The 18,870-nt window shown below is 39.9% G+C and overlaps 1 protein-coding gene across 2 annotated transcripts in view; it reads right to left on the bottom strand.

Annotated features, from left to right (window-relative positions):
• The window catches only part of LOC122789315 (protein FRA10AC1 homolog), a 768,378-nt gene that overhangs the window by 102,541 nt on the left and 646,967 nt on the right, over positions 1-18,870 (bottom strand). For both annotated transcript variants that reach the window (XM_044056666.1, XM_044056665.1), the window contains one exon: positions 8,579-8,660. In XM_044056666.1, coding sequence (XP_043912601.1) covers positions 8,579-8,660 — 82 coding nt within the window. The remainder of the gene's footprint in view (positions 1-8,578; positions 8,661-18,870) is intronic.

The following is an 18,870-nucleotide window of genomic DNA, read 5'->3' as shown; positions in this document are numbered from 1 at the left end:
CATTTGTTAACTGGGGGTGTCTGACTGAGCTGAAAAGGTCATTTTTCAGCAGAGGCCTGGGGAGAAAAGCTCCACATAGAAAAATTACAGATACATTTAATTATTTAGACATGATCAGTATACACACAATTACAAAATACATGTTTTTACAGTGGTATGCAGCACATCAACAGTTACAGTGGAGAGAACAAACAAAAAATATTAATTTAAATATAAAGGTAATTAATAGATTTGTGGTGTACAGCTGAAATTTGGAACATAGGTAAAATACATACATAATACGCAGGTACAGTACATACATTGTAGATTAGCTAGTGTTTGTGAGTAAGATTGAAAACTATTATCAAGTACTCTAGGTTTAGTATGTGTACCTTATCCGCTTTCACTAGATTGGGGAGCAATCATGGCACTGCCAACTTTGCTTGAGATGTTGCCTGATGAGGTCTTTAAAGGAGGCTTTGGACAATGTGTTTTGAATGCTAGGGGGGACAGAGTTCCATTTTTTAGCCACTGAACTACTATATAGTGCATCTCCAAAGCAATTGCATTTGTTGGCGACTTCTAGTAGTAGTTTATTTGATGATCTAAGAGGCCTTTTGGCTGAGTGATGTTGTACTAGGTTTTTGAGGGCAGGAAACCTATTGGGGAGGTAATTGATTGAATGACAGAGGCAGAGCTGATTGTAGGTTAGGAGGTTGGGCAGTTCAAGCCAGTGGAGCTGTCTCAAAGCAGTACAGTGATGAGTTCCATAAGAGCAATTTGCAGCAAAGCATGCAATTCTGTTACAGCAGGCTTCCATTTTGCTTAGTTCAGTTTTGTTGAGATTAGTCAGAATGGGAGATGCATAGAGTAGGGTGGATAGAAGCTGGGAGTGAGCAATGGCTGATCTTGTGTTGTTGGTAAGAAATGGTTTGATTTGGTAGAGTGATCCCAGTTTGGCATTTATTTTTTTAATAGTTAAGTTCAGATGACTATCAAATTTTCGGTGGGAGTCTATGGTTATTTCCAATAGCTTAGCCTGGTACACTGGAGCAACTGGAGTAGCATTTGTGGAATAGATGGTGAATTGACTGTTATCAGTATTTTTGTTAGAACTGGTTATAATCATAAGCTGAGTTTTCTTTGGATTGAGGATAAGTTGGGCTTTGGTAAGGTAGTTTTCAACGTTAGAGAATGCTAGCTGAGTTGTTTGCAGGAGGGTAGGAATGTTTTGTGCAGCACAGATTAAGGTAGTGTCATCTGCATACTAAATGACAGATGCATGCTGTGTGGAGGTATGGAGGTCATTTGTGAAGATTGTGAATAGTAGTGGTCCTAAGATAGAATTCTGTGGGACTCCTATAGTTATTGTCAGCTGAGGAGAGAGAGAATTTTCCCATTTCACAGTTTGGTACCTGTCAGTTAAGTAGCTTTGGAACCAGGTAAGAGTGGAATTTGATAGGTGATATTGGTTTAGTTTGTTTAGCAGGATTTGGTGCGAGACTGTGTCAAATGCTTTGGACGTATCCAAAAAAAGAGTTGACACCTGCAGGCCTTCGTTTTTGAGAAGGTTTAATGTATCTGTGAAGCAGAGGAGGGCTGTAGTGGTACTAAGGTACTAACAAAGCTGCTGAATGCAGACAATTTGGCATTACAAATGGAGTCTAAAAAGACTTCAGCAAATTATTAAGGTAATGGAATGCAGAACTGAAGGTACAAGGGATGGAACTTTGTACAGATAAGACAGTTGTCATATCAGCAAATGAGGAAATCAGAAGCTGAAAACTCAGACAAAAAAGGAAACAGTGGAATGGATTAACAGGTTAAAGTATCTGGGAGGGTGGTTAAGGGAAGCTGAAAACTGAGACAAAAAAGGAAACAGTGGAACGGATTAACAGGTTAAAGTATCTGTGAGGGTGGTTAAGGGTAGGGGAAGTCTGAGTGAGGTCACAGCTAACAACAAAAGGTTACATCTGAGACAAACTGTTAAAGGTAGTGCGTGACAGAGAATGTCAAAGAAGCTCAAAAGTACGGTACACAAAACAGTGGTGCAATGAGTACTACTGTATGATACAGAAACCTGGGGAGCAAAGGCAGAGCAGTTAGGGAAGTCAGAGATTATGGAGATAAAGTGCCTGAGAAAGATGATAGGAAACAAACTGCGAGAAAGGCAAATACATGAAAATGTTAGAGTGGAAGCTCAAGTGGCTCCAACTACAGAGAAGGTCAAAGGGAATAGAATACAGTGGTTTAGGCATATGTGCGGGAAAGCAGAAGGTAACATGATGATGATGATTTGGGACAGACAGGATGAAGGCAAGGTGAGGGCATTTAGCAAAGAAAAGGATGGACTGTATGAAAAGATCTGCGACAGTCAGGCATGACTGTCGATGAAGGTAGGAGACTGGCTCTGAACTGACATAGATAATAACAACTGACATGACATCCCTATCCCTTGCCAAAAATGGGAAGAAAGGGGATGATGACTACCATCTCCTGGCTACAGGTTACCCACATTACAAGATACTGAGTAGCAGAGCTCCTGCATATCCCAGAAAACAGCTGCATGGCACTATGCTAAAACATTTCATGTGAAATCTATGAAGGGTCAGACAATTTAAAGACATGCTTCCAGATAAGCTGTTCCTATTCCCTTTTCCTCACCTTGCGTTGTGAAGCAATTGGTATATAGTGATAACCGTAATGAGAATGGACTCATTATGATCTGCAGCACAATGAATATATTACAGTTGTGTACACTTACCATAAATGTAGATGTTCGAGTGCATTCACTGTTGCAGTCATTACATTTGGGTTATCCTGCTGGCAGGTTGCCCTCAATCGGCCTAAATTCCAAAGTCTTGGGTCCTGTGTCAGTTACTGTCACCTCTTCCCTGACGTCAGGTCGTCAGGGGTATAAAAGATGCAGCCGACACCATTTTATTTAGTTGTTCTTGCCCCAGATGTCAGGTGCCCCCAAAAGGGTAGGCTAAAATTATGTAAATAAAACATACATGCACCAAAATAAGCTTTACCTTCATCTATAAGCAAATACACTACCCAGGTTGTATAGATTAGAGAAGTAAAGACAAGTTCCAGCAAAAATAAGGGGGATGGCGGGTGGGTAACCTGGACTGCAACAGTGAATACACTCAAACATTTACATTTATGGTAAGTGTACACAACTGTACTATGTTCTTCGTGTTTCACTGTTGCAGTCATTACATTTGGGTTGAGTCCCAAAGCTATGGTTGGGGGGCCGGAGCTAAACAGTATTAGGAGCGGCTATGAGGCCCTGCAGAACTGCAGTGGCAAAGCCTGCCCTGGATTTAGAGTAAAGAGGCGGATTGTAATGTTTTATAAAGGTATGCACTGAACTCCAAGTAGCAGCCTCCAAAATGTCTTTGGTTGGTACTCCCCTGAGAAAGGCTGCAGAAGTGGCTGCAACTCTGGTTGAATGTGGCCTAATGCCCTTAGGCACTGGTTTGCTATGCTGTGAGTAGCAGAAACGAATGTAGTGACCTATCCACTTTGAAATAGTCTGCTTGGAGATAGCCTTTCCTTGTGATGCTGTGGCATATGCCACTAGTAATTGCTCTGTCTTTCTGAAAACTTTAGTCTTGTCCAAGTAGAATCTAAGTTGTCTGTGTACTTCCAAAGAATGCAGAATTTTCTCCCGCTTGTTCTGTGGATTTGGATAAAAAGTTGGCAAATTAATTGTTTGGTTCAGGGCTACACTGGATACCACCTTAGGCATAAATGTAGGGTTTGTTCTCAGAGAGACCCTGTCTGGATAGAAAATGATAAAGGGTTCCACAGCCATGAGAGCCTGTAGCTCTGAAACTCATCTTACAGAAGTTATTGCTAGGAGCAGAGCTGTTTTTTAAGATAAGAACTTTATGTCTGCAGTAGCAGCTGGCTCAAAAGGAGGTAAGGTGAGTTTTTCCAAGACATAATTGAGGTCCCATGCAGGTATTGGCATTCTCCTTGGAGGCCTTAAGTTTTTGGCTCCTCTGAGGTACTGCCTTAATAAAGGATGAGAAAAGAGTGGTGGCTCTGTATTGTAATGAGCCAAAATGGCAGAGGCATGGATTTTAATTGAAGAAAAAGATAGTCCTTTGTCCAGCATCTCAGGTAAATATTGCAAAATCTGAGGAATATTTGGGACAGCTGTATCAGTTCCTTGAGCCTGGTTCCAAGCGCAAAATTTCTTCCATTTCCCAGCATAGGATTTTCTAGTACTAGGCCTTCTGGCTTCTAAAATGACATCCATCACAGCTTTACTGAGAGGTGTGGTTTGTATGGCTACATTATCTGCCATGCTGCCAGGTTTAGGGTCCTGAGTTGGCTGTGCAGAATCTGATTCGTGTTGCTGGGACAGTAGATGAGGTATTTCAAGTAAGGTCCAGGCTGGGCAATGGGATAAGTTCCTTAAGATCGGATACCAGTACTGGCGTGGCCAGTCTGGGGCAATCAGAATCATTTTTGGTTTCTACTGCCTGACCTTTAGGAGTACCTTGGGGAGGAGAGGCAGTGGAGGAAAGGCATATACTGATAGGTTTATCCAGTTGAAAGATAAGGCGTCCACTTTCCAAGCAGTTGAAAGATAAGGCGTCCACTTTCCAAGCTTGTCTTGTGATAAGTCCTTGTGCAGAATCTTTTTAGTTGATTGTTTTGAGGGGAGGCAAATAGATCTATGTCTGGGCATCCCCATTTCATTGTTATCATGCTGAAGACTTGTGGATCCAGGTGCCACTCGTGGGGATCCATGAGGTTTCTGCTTAGTTTGTCTGCCAGAGTATTTTCCTTTCCTGGCAGGAATTGTGCCTGCAGATGAACATGGTGAGTCAATGCTGTGTCCCATAAAGCCATGGCTAGTCTGCACAGGGGATAAGAATGAGTGCCCCCCTGCTTGTTTATGTACCACATGACCGTGGTGTTGTCTGTCTATTAGTAGTTGTCCCGGATGAAGTAGGTCCTCTTTTTGATTGATATGTAGATGCTTTTGGTTTGTGGACCAGGTGCCCTGAATGCCTCTTCCTGCCATGTGTGCTCCCCAGGCATAATCTGATGCATCCGTCGTTAGGCTCTGCCTGGCTGGGGGTAGTGAAAATGGCTGTCCCTTGTTTTGGTGACGAGCCTTTGCCCACCATCAAAATTCCTGTTGCAGGCAGGAAATTAGAGTAATCATTGTTTCTAGACTGTGGCAATGTTGCGTCCAGACACTTTTAGGTACCACTGAATTTTCCTCATATGCAGTCTTGCATATGGAATTAGTAAGATGCAGGATGCCATGAAGCCCAAAGCCTGCAGAATTTTTCTTGCAGATAACTGGGCCTTTGTTGCCATTTCCTTGAAATAAATAGTCAGTTGCCTTTGTTTGTCTGGAGTGAGATAAGCCATCTGGGCAGTTGTATTTAAGCTTTCACCCAGGAATATTATCTCTTGAGAGGGTACTAGTTTTGATTTCTTTTTGTTGACTGTGTACCCTAGGCATGTTAAAAGTCTTATCACAAAAGTCAGATGCTGTAGTAGAATGTCCTTGTTCTCTGCTTGTATGAGGCAGTCATCCAAGTAAGGATATATTTGTATTCCTCTTTGTCTGCAGTAAGCAATTACTGGCGCCAGGCACTGTGTGAAGACCCTGGGGACAGTAGATACGCCAAAGGGCAGTGCAGAAAATTGGTAAAGCTTTGAGCCAGCCTTGAATCTGAGGTATCTTCTGCATGACTGTCTGATTGGGACATGCAGGTATGCCTCTTTTAGGTCTAAAGTCACGAGCCAAGCCTTGCTGCCCATCATGGGCAGAAGCTGCTGTAAGGTCAACATCTTGAATTTTGGTATATCCAGGAAAGTGTTGCGAATAGATAGGTTCAGTATTGGTCTCCATGCTTTGTCCTCTCTGGGTACCAAGAACAGTCTTGAGTAAAATCCTTGTCCCTGCTCTTGCTGCGGCACTTGTTGAATAGCCCTCATGTCCATGAGAGCTGCGACTTGTTTTTGAGCCTCTGCCCATTGATTTTTTGGCAGGTCTGGCCAACCATTTGCCCTTGGCAGGGTATGGAAATGAAACTTGTAGCCTTCTGATACTATGTCTAGAACCCATTTGTCCTGGGTTATAATGTGCCAATTTTGAGAAAATAGTGTTAGTTTTCCCTCTAAGGGTGCTGCCAGAAGATCAGTCAATGGTGCAGGCAGGGGGAAGTCATTGGGACTGTTTCCTGTATGGTTGTGATTTGTCTTCTCCACCTTTGGAGGTAGAAGCACTCCACTGCTTAGACCTGTAGGAACCTTGTGGCTGTGATCTGCCTCTAGGGCGTCTGGATCTGCCCCTTTGAGGTCTGTCTGAGACTGGAAAGGACCAATTCTTTGTAGGCCAGTGTCTGCTAAATCTAGGTGGCTGTACCTGTAAGAAATCCTTGACAGTTTGCATAGATTTAGCTTTGTCCTCCATTTTCTTTAACACCTCTTCTGCCTTAACACCAAACAATGTATCATGTTGTAAAGGAGCGTCTAATAATTTTGCTTTAACATGTTCAGGCAGATTTTGTTCCTTTAACCAAGCATGCCTCCTAATGACAGAACCCGTAACAGCGGCCCTGCAGGAGGCCTCCAGAGAATCAAACCCACATTGCAAAGTATGCTTTCCAACTTGTTCAGCTGCATGCAATAAAACCTGCATTTCTTTGTTTTCTGCACATTCAGAATTTGCCATCATTTTCTGTTTAAGCAGTGTCATGATATATTGCTGATATTTGAGCATATGAAACTGGCAATTTAAGGCCCTTATAGCCAAAGTAGCAGATGTGTAAATCATTTTTCCCCATCTATCCAGTGCCCTAGAATCCCTGTCAGAGGGGGTAGGGTTTTTTGCAGTGGAAGCCTTGACCCCTTTCGGACCCTGAGAAATAGTGTCTGGGTCTGCAGTAGGGTTTTTGAAAAGGAATTTATGAAAGTCAGGCACCCTGTATTATCTGTCCGGCTTAACAGGAGCTGTAGGTAAAGAGTCAGGGGACAGACTAGACTCCGAGAACACATCATCTACAATGTCTAACACAGGTGGAATAGCTAGAGGCCTGTGTTGAGGTAGTAACAGGAAGTCTCTGAGCCTTTTCTTAGATTCTGAAAAATCTTGGCTATCCCAGTGGAAGTGCTCCCTCATGGTATGCAAGGTTTCCCCAAAAGAGTAGTCCTCAGGAGGAGAAGCTGAAGGAATTGATTCTTCAGCATCAGAATCCTCATAGGGGGGAAGAGAATATTCCTGATCAGAAGAGGAATAAGAAGAAATGGAAACCTGATCTGAAGATTCATAGTCTGTCTCTTGCCTAGGCCTCTTTATCAGGAGGGGGATGGGAACTCCTGATCAAGGTAATTAAGTCTTCGGCCATTTTGAGCATCTGTTTTTTGGGCATGGAGGCCTGTCCTTGTCGCTGGTGAACTTGTTTCTTTGCCTTTAAAGGTGTTTTAGCCTTTGTCTTTGAAGTTGGTTTAATATATAATTGTTTAGGTTTGAATACACCCTCAGAAGCCGATGCCTGCTCAGCGTCTCCGGACCCATATGAGGGAATAATCTCTGAGGCTCCAATACCTTGAGTTTCCAGCAGCCTGGCTGACTCCACGTGGGAGTCAGTAGCAGCCTGCGACTCTAAAGAAGCGGGCGTCAGGGGCTGCGAAAGCACCTCACTGAGGACCGGCGAACTGACGACTTGCTTAGGAGAAGCTTCGTCGTCGGTTTTGGACCTCGGTTGCCTGTCTTTTTCTTTTCATTTTTTGTGAACTCCGGTAGTCAGACAGCTATCCGACGACATTGTATAATTAAATCTTCGCCCAAAGTAGCTTAATGCAAAATCGTACCGATGCTTAATAGTGCGTTGGTTAAATCTAGCACAAAACCGACAACTAGCAACGTCGTGGTCAGGGCCTAGGCAAGGAATACAGTAAGAATGAAAGTCCTTATGAGGTATTTGCTTCCCACAAGAAATACAATTATTAACTTTTTCTGACATCAGTCTGGAGCAAGACAAAAGTTTCCCCAATGGGGTACTTAGCTTTTAATGAAGACTTCGGATCTGAAACTCGAACACGAAAATCTCAGGAGTTGGCCGACCGGCACTTGCTAGCTGCTTCTGCTTCGGGCACCGCTCGGCAAGAAAGACTAAATAAAATGGCGTCGGCTGCATCTTTTATACCCCTGACGAGCTGACGTCAGGGAAGAAGCGACAGCAACCGACGCAGGACCCAAGACTTTGGAATTCAGGCCGACTGAGGGCAACCTGCCAGTAGGATAACCCAAATGTAATGACTGCAACAGTGAAACACGAAGAGCATCTGCTTTTCACCTGCTCTCCAGTGTCCACCTCCATTGTCTCTGTGGATTATCTCTAAGACACATCTAGGGAAAGATAATTACAAACTTAAAATGTTCTCTGTAAGAAAGCATTACATAGAGTTACACTGAGCAACTCCATATACCATTCTGTCAGGTGTTTTGATATTTAACGCAGAAACTTTCTGGTACACATACAACAGTGCACCTGTACAATCATCATATGTAGCTATGTCTAAAATTCTACACCAAACACACGGCACTACAACCAACCTTGTTTTTTCATCTGCATCCTTTGATGGACCTTTCCAATACTCAGCATCTGAGGTTTCGTCTTCTTCACTGTGTTCTGACTCTGTACCAAAATAAAATTTTAAATAGACATAAAAGACCGTACAATACTATGCTCAAATATATATTGGCACTTTATCATTTCCTACTTTTGGCTAAACTTAACATTAAACTAAAGGAACATTAAATACATGTGCTGCTTAATTCCTTTTCAAAGTACTAATGTTAAGCTTATGCACATACAAGTTTGTTCAAATTTGACTTTACAGTTTATGGCAGTTCCCTGCAAGTACCATGAACAGTTTTGTTTCTTTGTTTACATATCAATACTATGTCCAGTTTGTTATATGATGTAATCTGGAAAGTACATCCTAAACTACTCACTAGAAACAAAAGCAATGCTCATTAAAATATGTCACCAGCACTACAAAACTAAATGTGGTCTGCTAAATTAAAGTGCAAGAAGTTGCTCTTTTACTTCCTTATACTGGAGTTTGTTTATGGCTTATGTTTTTGTATGCAACAGCTAACTCAACATGTGATGACAGCATATGAATAAACATAACAGTTGGTCAATTACAACTGGGAAAGTACAAACAGTAAAAGTAAACTCAGGCCGCACATACATCCGGAACATCTAGAGGAAAATAGTTGCTTCTTGAAATTAACTTGTACAGCATGAGAATAAAACAAGACACATTGCTTGATTTGGCAGATGGTTTACTTCTGAATTATATCTGCACATTTAAAAATAAGCGACTTGTTTTTTAACACATTAATAAAACTACAGATAACTGCAAATATGTTTTCTGATGCCACTAAGTTGCAAAAACACCTTGCCTATAAAACGTGTTTTAACAAATTCTGGCTGAGAAAGTACAGTTGTGTAGAAAACTTACCATAATTTTAGGAGCTTGAATAGATCAATGTTGCAATGTGCTGTGCCAAAGCCTGTAGCCGTTCTGAATACCACAGATATTTAGCCAGCTAATGCTCTTGCTGGACAACATCAGGATGTCTGCGGTATACAAAAGGTTGTCCCTCTGTGTCATCTTTTGGTCTTTCTTGTCTCAGGTATGGAAGTCGATTGTTCTGCAGGCAGAGCATGACCTGCTCCACACTGTTACAGGAAGGTTGGAGGGAAGTTGATGGGTAGGGTGCCAACCCCAGGGGCAGAAGAGTAGAAGGATAAACAGGAGGGAAAGGGTACAAGAACACTGATCTCCTTGAACAACTACAATTATAGCAAGTTAACAAAATAACTATAATATGTTCGCAGTACGTCACCTTGGAGGACTCCCAAAGCTAGATTGCAGGGAAGGCTGGATAGTACTCTGTGTTGGGGATACCAAGCTATGCAGGATGGCAGAGACAAAGCCTGCTCTGGCTCTGGATATAGCACCAAAATGGTCGTGCCACACTGAAGGTAATAAAAGGTAATACAGCCAGCTATTCTTTTTGAAATGGTTGGTTTCCGCATTCATTTCTCCTGTTTTCCTTCTGCAAATACCAATGAAAGTTGATCACAGATCTGTTTGGAAACCTAGACTTGTGTAGGTAGAATCTTAACTATCTCTGTACATTAAAAGAGTGCAGAATTATCTCTGCCCCTTATTTGTGGGATTGGAAAAGGAGCACAGGAAAGTGTACAGCTTGTTAACATCTGAGTGACACATCCAGGTGCATCTGCAGTTGACTCCTACTGACACCTCTAGGTGTCAAACATTGCTTGTTCATATTTGCATCAATAATTCCAAAACCATGCTATGTAGAAAGTTTTAAACATTTTCATCTTAAAGCTGACATAATGGCAAACTCAACTGCATTAGTATTTGACCTCTGTCTAGTGCAAGTAAAAAGATATTAACTGTTGTCTTTATGATATTAACTTATATAGATATAATTTTCATTTTTTTCTAAATATCTCAAAAACCAAGTAATACAGACAGAACTCCTTAGCCTCATATGAAATCTCTCAGCTAGATGAATAAAATGCTGCTAACAGCATGTTTGTAACTTGAGTGGATGCTGAGATATAGTTGTTTACAAAATATTGCAAATTTAATCATTACTATGTTTACCGTGAGTTATAAAATTCGGTTTAAGACTTAAAACCTAAAGAATAATACCACTACAAAAATAGTTTGTGCTGAAGAGTTTGCCATTTATACTTCTTCCATAACCCCTATGGTTCCAGAAAATTGAACATTTGTTTTAAATGTGAGGACATAATTTGATTCTGTGAAAAGGCTTAGGGCCCACCCACTGGAAGTTACAATGCAAACTTCCTGACCTTCAATGGAGTGAATGAGTTACCAAGCCTTCTGACACCACCCTGGACATAAAGGAGAGATTAATTCTCAGTTATTCTGTCCCCATGGAGAACAAGGAAGGGTTCCTCATACATAAAGGCTGAAGGGAGAGCGAGCAACAGGACAGTTTTCTAAGTAATTTGAGGGGAGACAAGGCTGCTGGCTCAAAGGTGGATGTGTGCGGTGGGGTAGTTTTAGTTTTTCTAGTATGCAGTTTAAATCCCAGGTAGATGTAGGCTCTTGCCTGGGTGTCTGAGGTGTATTATTCCTTTTAAAGACTGTTTCATGTGAGGATGTGTGTATGCAGGCAGGAATAAAGGTAGACAGACAGATATAACTGAGGCATGCATGCATGCATTTCTGCACAAGCATAAGATAATCCTTCTGTACTCTGGTAGTAGAGATATTCTAGTCTATGTTCTAACCTTGCTTTTGTGGGGAGACTACCTTTTGTTTTGAACTATACAGAAAATGCTTTCCATTTTGCTAAACAAGATTTTCTGGTAAAATTGCTAGTATATCCTCAGAAAAGGATTGCCTGGACAGGATCAATAATCAATCATCCAAACTGTCTGACAGAGTGCCCTCAGGTTGGGATGGATGATGACCTTTTGTTTTGAGTTAGAAGGTCAGTGAAGTGGGATAGTGTAGTGATTCTCTCCTCAGTGAGGGTAAGGCAGAGGAAAACCAGTGTTGTCTGGGCCAGTAAGGACAATCAAGTATCACCCTTGCCATTTCCACTCTCACTTTCTGTAACAGCACTACCCCAGACTGCTTTCAGAACATGGGCTTGACTCAATGTCCAGAAATCACAGCTGATGTCCAGCACCAGGGTTATAGTCCTGACAGTAGGCTTTCGATTCTGTTCAAAAGAAGGCCTTTTTGACAGTGGACAGGATCATGTTCATCTAAAAATACTTCCTATACATGTGCAATCATCCAACCTTAACAGCAACGGAGTTTCTGAGGATGCTAGAATACATGGCACTGTGCATCCTGTTGATCTTGCTGGCAAAATTACATATGAGAAAACTGTGGTGGCTTCTAAAAAATCTGCTGATCCCAACAGCAGCAATCCTTGGAAACAGCCAACCTACCCTGCCCCCCAAAAAAGGAGATTCTGTGGTGGGAGGAGAGAATCAATGTGAACCCAGGAGGCCCTTTCCAATTCCCAGACACAAGAAAGAAACAGCGATGACAAAGAGAAAGAAGCCTGCCCAGTTGAAGGAGGTGGTGTCTGTTCTCCAAGCCACTCACTGAGGGACATCTTGAACAGAACTTGCTGATCTGCCTGTTTAGCAAGGAAACAAAAAGGTCCAGCTCTGGCACATTGCATCTGTGTGTCAGATCCAAAAAATACTTCTCTTTTCAGCATCCACTGACTGAGGTCTAGCAGGGATCTGCACAGACTGTCTGCCAGTACTTTGCCCTGACCCAGGATGTATGAGACTACAGCAGCCAGATACAGATGTTGAGCTAACTGCCATAGTTCCACTGCTAATCTGCACAGGTAGTAGCAAAAAGTAATCTCCCCAACTTGTTGATATACCATATCACAGCTGTACTGTCTTGTCAGTATTTTTATCACTCCTTGCACTAGTTTTTCTTGGAATGCTTACAAGGCAAGAATTACTCATTTCCTTTATGTTGATATGCTGGGCTGCCAGGTGCCTGTCCCATGTCCTCTAGACTCTGAATTTGCCTATGTGAGTTCTGCAAGCTAGGTCCAAGCCTGTTTTTGTTAGGGTCTAATTTGCCTCTGGGAATTGGAAAGGGGCTGCTGGGTTTGCCTTAATCATCCTCCCACCAAAGAATCTCCTTTTTCAGGCAGGGTAGGAGGGGTATTGTTGTTTCCAAAGACTGCTGGTGCTGGAAACAGTAGTTTTTTTAGGAAACATTGCAGTTTTCTCATGTGCAATTTTGCCAAGGGGATCAATAAGGCACATGATGCCATGTACTCCAGCATCCTCTGAAAAACACTTGCTGTTACGGTTGGATGACTTTACATGTTTAGAAAGTATTTTGACAGGAACATAATCTTGTCCCTTTGCAAAAAAGGCCTTCTGTTGAAAATAATTTAAAGTCTGGTCTCAGGAAATTAACTCTGGTGCTAGGCACCAGCTGTGACCTCTGGATCATACCGCTCAGCTATTCAGATTTTCACAGAATGTCCAGATTTTTGTCTCATATTTTTGGTCTGTTCCACATAAAATCTGTTTTCTGTTAAATCACTGACTGCTTGTAAGAAGTTGTGTCCCAGTACAGTGCTTTCTGTACCTTGGGAAAACATTTACTATTTCAGTATAACTTCTCCAACATGTCATTGGTTTCAAATTGTAATGGGAGCATAAAGATCAGAATTCAGAATGTATAGAAGTCCTAAGTGGTACCACCCTACAGCATCCATATTTGATTTCAGTGAAATAACTCGGTTTTGTCTAGATTTTTTCTTTTCATTTGTAAGATACTGCAATGAGTCAATGAGCTGGTCACTTTGTGAAGGTTTGCTTGTTTTGATCCATGTGGTGATAAACAAACACAATGTAACTACACCGGCTCATTTTCTTCCTTAAGAGAAAACAGAAGCCAACCCAAAAGATTAATGTTCTTTAACAACCCCTAGGCAGCTGATGTCTTCATTGCTGCACATATTTAATGGATAGGTATGTGATACACAGATTATAAAAGTAACAAAAGTGCATAAATAATTGAGCAAGTAGCACCTCTGTGAATGCTTTGAGTGGCATGATGGCATTATATATACATTCAAAAATATAATAAAGGCTGCCAGCACCCCACGAGGTGAATCCTCCGTGGCACAAAGGTATATGAAAAATAAAAAGAGAAAGATACCAACGGAGCGAAACACAGTTATAAGCTAAGATATCCAAACACAAACCAAGTCCAAGGTGATAAAAAATCCACAATTTATTGCAGAGACACAAACAGGTAAGCGCTTTCGCATAGGAGCTTCATCAGACCAGATAGTGAACAAAAAATTGGCTGATATTTATATAAAGCAGTTCTTACTCAAAAATGTCAATTAAATAATCAATCAATCAATTAATCAACCATTAAAAGCCACAGTATACAAAAATGTATGTAATACATACATTATATATTATATATATCAAAAATCTCAAAAAATCTTTGAACAAGCAAATAACATCCTAAATATAAAAAAGAAAAAATAATAAATGAATAAAAATAATAAATAGTAAAGAATAAAAATAAACCTAAACAACAAAACCTATACAAAAACATATTAAGCAGAATACATAAAACCAGGTTTCATTTACACAGCCTCCTTTTCTTTAAAATGGGCTTAATGGAAGCCCTTTCATTCAGGCCTTGTCCTGTATCTGCCCGTAAAAGAACAATCCAGCAAGCCTCCCTATATTCAGTATGTGTGATGATGTTCCCTTCCCTAATACTGAGTATAATAACCTCAATCACCTTAAATTTAAACGTATGGGCATTCCCAAGTTCAGCTGCGTGCTTAGAAAGTGCATTATGCGGAGACCCTTTTCTAATGTGATAGATATGTTCTCTCATCCTATCACGTAGGGGTCTATTGGTCTTCCCTACATAAAATGCCCCACAGGTTCCACACTCGGCCAAGTAAACTACATGGGGGGGTCATACAGTTACTGGACCCTTTAAAACAAAATTCCTTATGCAGGTCAGGATGATAGAAGACCTCAGACGTATCAATGTGTGTACAGAAATTGCAGGACTCACATGGCTCAGTATGGCCATATAATGGCTTTCCTATATTATTCCTATCAAAGCATAAAAGCCTCTTTAAATTTTTATAGTTCTTAAACCGAAATCTAGGATGACTACCTACAATATTGCTTATTTCATGATCAACAAGAAGGATAGACCAATGTTGGTGAAATAAATTTGTTACTTGCTTGAAATCACCTGTATAAAATAACGGAATTTTAGTATGGCAACCTCTGTTGATCACATTGGGATGATTCAGTTCTAGGGGTGGTCCAAAGTATGGTCGTGCCTTAGTCGACCGAAGATCTACAAGATCAGACCACTGTCTATCAAGTTCATCAATAGTGTATCCTCTATCCAATAGCTTCTTTTCCAGACTGATCATCTCCTGTTGGAAACCAACCAATGAGGGATTCAACCTGGAAGCTCTCATACCCTGACCCCTGATGAGATTTTTAAAAATATAACCAGGGTGCATGCTAGATCTAAATAAAAAAGCATTCCTATGACATGTTTTTCGAAAGATCCCTGTGTTGATCATAGTGTTATTCAGCTTCTCAACATAGATATCTAGATAGTCTATATGTGTATATGACATGTGGTAAGTAAATCTAAGGCAGTCAGTCAAATTGTTCATAATCCTAAAAAACCTAGTGAATTCTTCAGATGACCCTCGCCACAAAATAAACAAATCATCCAGAAAACGTCGGTAGAATATAACATTATTCCTAAATTCGGTAAGAGGAAAAAGTAACTCAATCTCCCACTACTTCTGTAGATAATGACATTCGAGATCTTTATGCAGCTGGTCTTATTACTGATGAATTATTTGCTTTTATGCATACTATCAACCCTTTAATTCCCATTATATAAGAGTTGCCTAAGGTACATAAACATCCTAGGAACCCACCTATGAGACCCATTGTTGCTGGTGGGGGATGGGTGACTGAATCCTTATCATTGTATGTTGAAAGGTTTTTATGACCAGTTATTAGCTTGAACCCAACTGTGTTAAAAGAGATTCTAAACAGTTTTTATTAGATTTGTATGACTGTGTTCAAGGGTTAGATGACATTAGTACATTGGCTTTTGTCACCCTTGATGTTCAATCATTATTCACTATGATACCGAATGAGTTAGGTATACTTTATATACAGAATTATTTGTCTGTACATAGTGAATATTCTCCTAAACAGATTGATTTGGTATGTTTCTTTTTAGAAACAGTTTTGAATAACAGTGTCTTCATTTTTGGGGATGATATGTTCCTACAGAAACATGACGTAACTATGGGCACATCTTGTGCCAACAGCTGCGCCAATATGTTTCTTGCTCAGTGGGAGATTGAGTTACTTTTTCCTCTTACTGAATTTAGGAATAATGTTATTTTCTACCGACGTTTTGTGGATGATTTGTTTATTTTGTGGCGAGGGTCATCTGAAGAATTCACTAGGTTTTTTAGGATTATGAACAATTTGACTGACTGCCTTAGATTTACTTACCACATGTCATATACACACATATAGACTATCTAGATATCTATGTTGAGAAGCTGAATAACACTATGATCAACACAGGGATCTTTTGAAAAACATGTCATAGGAATGCTTTTTTATTTAGATCTAGCATGCACCCTGGTTATATTTTTAAAAATCTCATCAGGGGTCAGGGTATAAGAGCTTCCAGGTTGAATCCCTCATTGGTTGGTTTCCAACAGGAGATGATCAGTCTGGAAAAGAAGCTATTGGATAGAGGATACACTATTGATGAACTTGATAGACAGTGGTCTGATCTGGTAGATCTTCGGTCGACTAAGGCGTGACCATACTTTGGACCACCCCTAGAAGTGAATCATCCCAATGTGATCAACAGAGGTTGCCATACTAAAATTTCATTATTTTATACAGGTGATTTCAAGCAAGTAACAAATTTATTTCACCAACATTGGTCTATCCTTCTTGTTGATCATGAAATAAGCAATACTGGAGGTAGTCATCCTAGATTTCGTTTTTTTTAATTTTGTTTTAAAGGGTCCAGTAACTGTATGACCCCCCCCCATGTAGTTTACTTGGCCAAGTGTGGAACCTGTGGGGCATTTTATGTAGGGAAGACCAATAGACCCCTACATGATAGGATGAGAGAACATATCTATCACATTAGAAAAGGGTCTCCGCATAATGCACTTTCTAAGCACGTAACTGAACTTGGGAATACCCATACGTTTAAATTTAAGGTGATTGAGGTTATTATACTCAGTATTAGGGAAGGGAACATCATCACACATACTGAATATAGGGAGGCTTGCTGGATTGTTCTTTTACGGGCAGATAGAGGAAAAGGCCTGAATGAAAGGGCTTCCATTAAGCCCATTTTAAAGAAAAGGAGGCTGTGTAAATGAAACTTGGTTTTATGTATTCTGCTTAATATGTTTTTTTATAGGTTTTGTTGTTTAGGTTTATTTTTATTCTTTACTATTTATTATTTTTATTCATTTATTATTTTTTCTTTTTTATATTTAGGATGTTATTTGTTTGTTCAAAGATTTTTTGAGATTTTTGATATATATATATATATATATAATGTATGTATTACATATATTTTTGTATACTGTGGCTTTTAATGGTTGATTAATTGATTGATTATTTAATTGACATTTTTGAGTAAGAACTGCTTTATATAAATATCAGCCAGTTTTTTGTTCACTATCTGGTCTGATGAAGCTCCTATGCGAAAGCGCTTACCTGTTTGTGTCTCTGCAATAAATTGTGGATTTTTTATCGCCTTGGACTTGGTTTGTGTTTGAATATCTTAGCTTATAGCTGTGTTTCGCTCCATTTGTATCTTTCTCTTTTTATTATATATACATTGTTTTTCATAAGTCTAAATTCAACAAGTACATACAGATGTTATACAACAGTATTCTGTTGTCTTTTAAGTTTTGTTTTATATACATTAATATTTTTTCCAGAAAGACTGAGTTAAGATTTTTTTATTTAATTTGGTAGACAATGTTAATTTTCCTTTATTCTGTTTCTTTGGGTTTTGTTGCCTTCTATTGTGGTATAACTTACAGCTCAGAATGCAATAGTTTTTAATTTCATACATTACCATGCAGTTACATTTCTGTGTATTTCATATTGCATTATTCTGAAAGTGACACTTTTCATGCTTATTGTTTTATGTTAAAGTCATATAGTTTACAGAAACATTATCTTACACAAACCTTCATAAAGCTCATTTCCTGATGAAGATGGACCATGTTTACTCTGAAAAAAACAGCAGGTATACAACTATAGTCTCTGAAATTTAATATTTTTTGTATTTAATAAGAATGAGCAAAGAGGGCACCCCCCCCCTCAAAAACATATTTCCTGCATTTCCCCATTTTTGTGTTTGCATTGTTTTTTTACATATTTAACATTTGTTTGTCCAGTGCATTAATGCAGGATTCAAGAAATCCTACTTCAGGCACATGCTCTACATCCAGAAGTGTGTTTAGATGAAGACTGGTATGCTAGCTGAAACTGCTGTGGATGGTTCCAGTTTTGAAGCTGATGACTGATCATGTTCTATCATCTGTGACCATCTTAGCCTCTTTCTTAGAGACGACGGATATTTTAAATAACAAAGCAACACCTATGAAATTTTAAAAAAAAACATACAACTCTGCAACTAATTTTTAAAGAGACAAGTGAAGATACTGACATCTCTTTTTATAGCTGTTTAACATTGTTTTCATCTTCTTTAACATATTTGTTTTGCCTCTTCTATAGCCTTTATATCAATACCAGAAGCTTTTACTTTCTTTAGCAAAAGGTCCCTCTTTCAATACTCAGTGATGCAGTGGTTAGTATTGTTGCCTCACAGCCAGATGTTCCCTGGTTTGATTCTCGGCTGGGATGCCTTCTGTGCGGAGTCTGCATGTCCTCTCTGCATTCGCATGGGTTTCCCCCAGTGTTTCCTCCCACATTCCAAAGACATGTCTGAGTGTTTCTCCCCAGGCCTCTGCTGAAAATGGGCTCTGTCCCAGTTGGACTTTCCCAGTAAACAGATGTTAAATAAATAAAATAAAAAATAAATTTAATATTCCTGTAATAAAAAGTTAGACACAAGACAATTCATTCATGATATGCATATCAGACAAATTTATTATTATCCACAACCCTAAGTCTCCAATACCCAGTTCTCACAAATAGCTTCTCACTGTCCTGTCACTGGACCCAAACCATGATA

The sequence above is a fragment of the Protopterus annectens genome, chromosome 14.part0 (assembly GCF_019279795.1).
Source record: "Protopterus annectens isolate FY-2018-M chromosome 14.part0, PAN1.0, whole genome shotgun sequence".
NCBI lineage: Eukaryota > Metazoa > Chordata > Ceratodontiformes > Protopteridae > Protopterus > Protopterus annectens.
The sequence above is the reverse complement of the archived record's forward strand: the minus strand, read 5'-3'. Positions and strand labels throughout refer to the sequence as shown.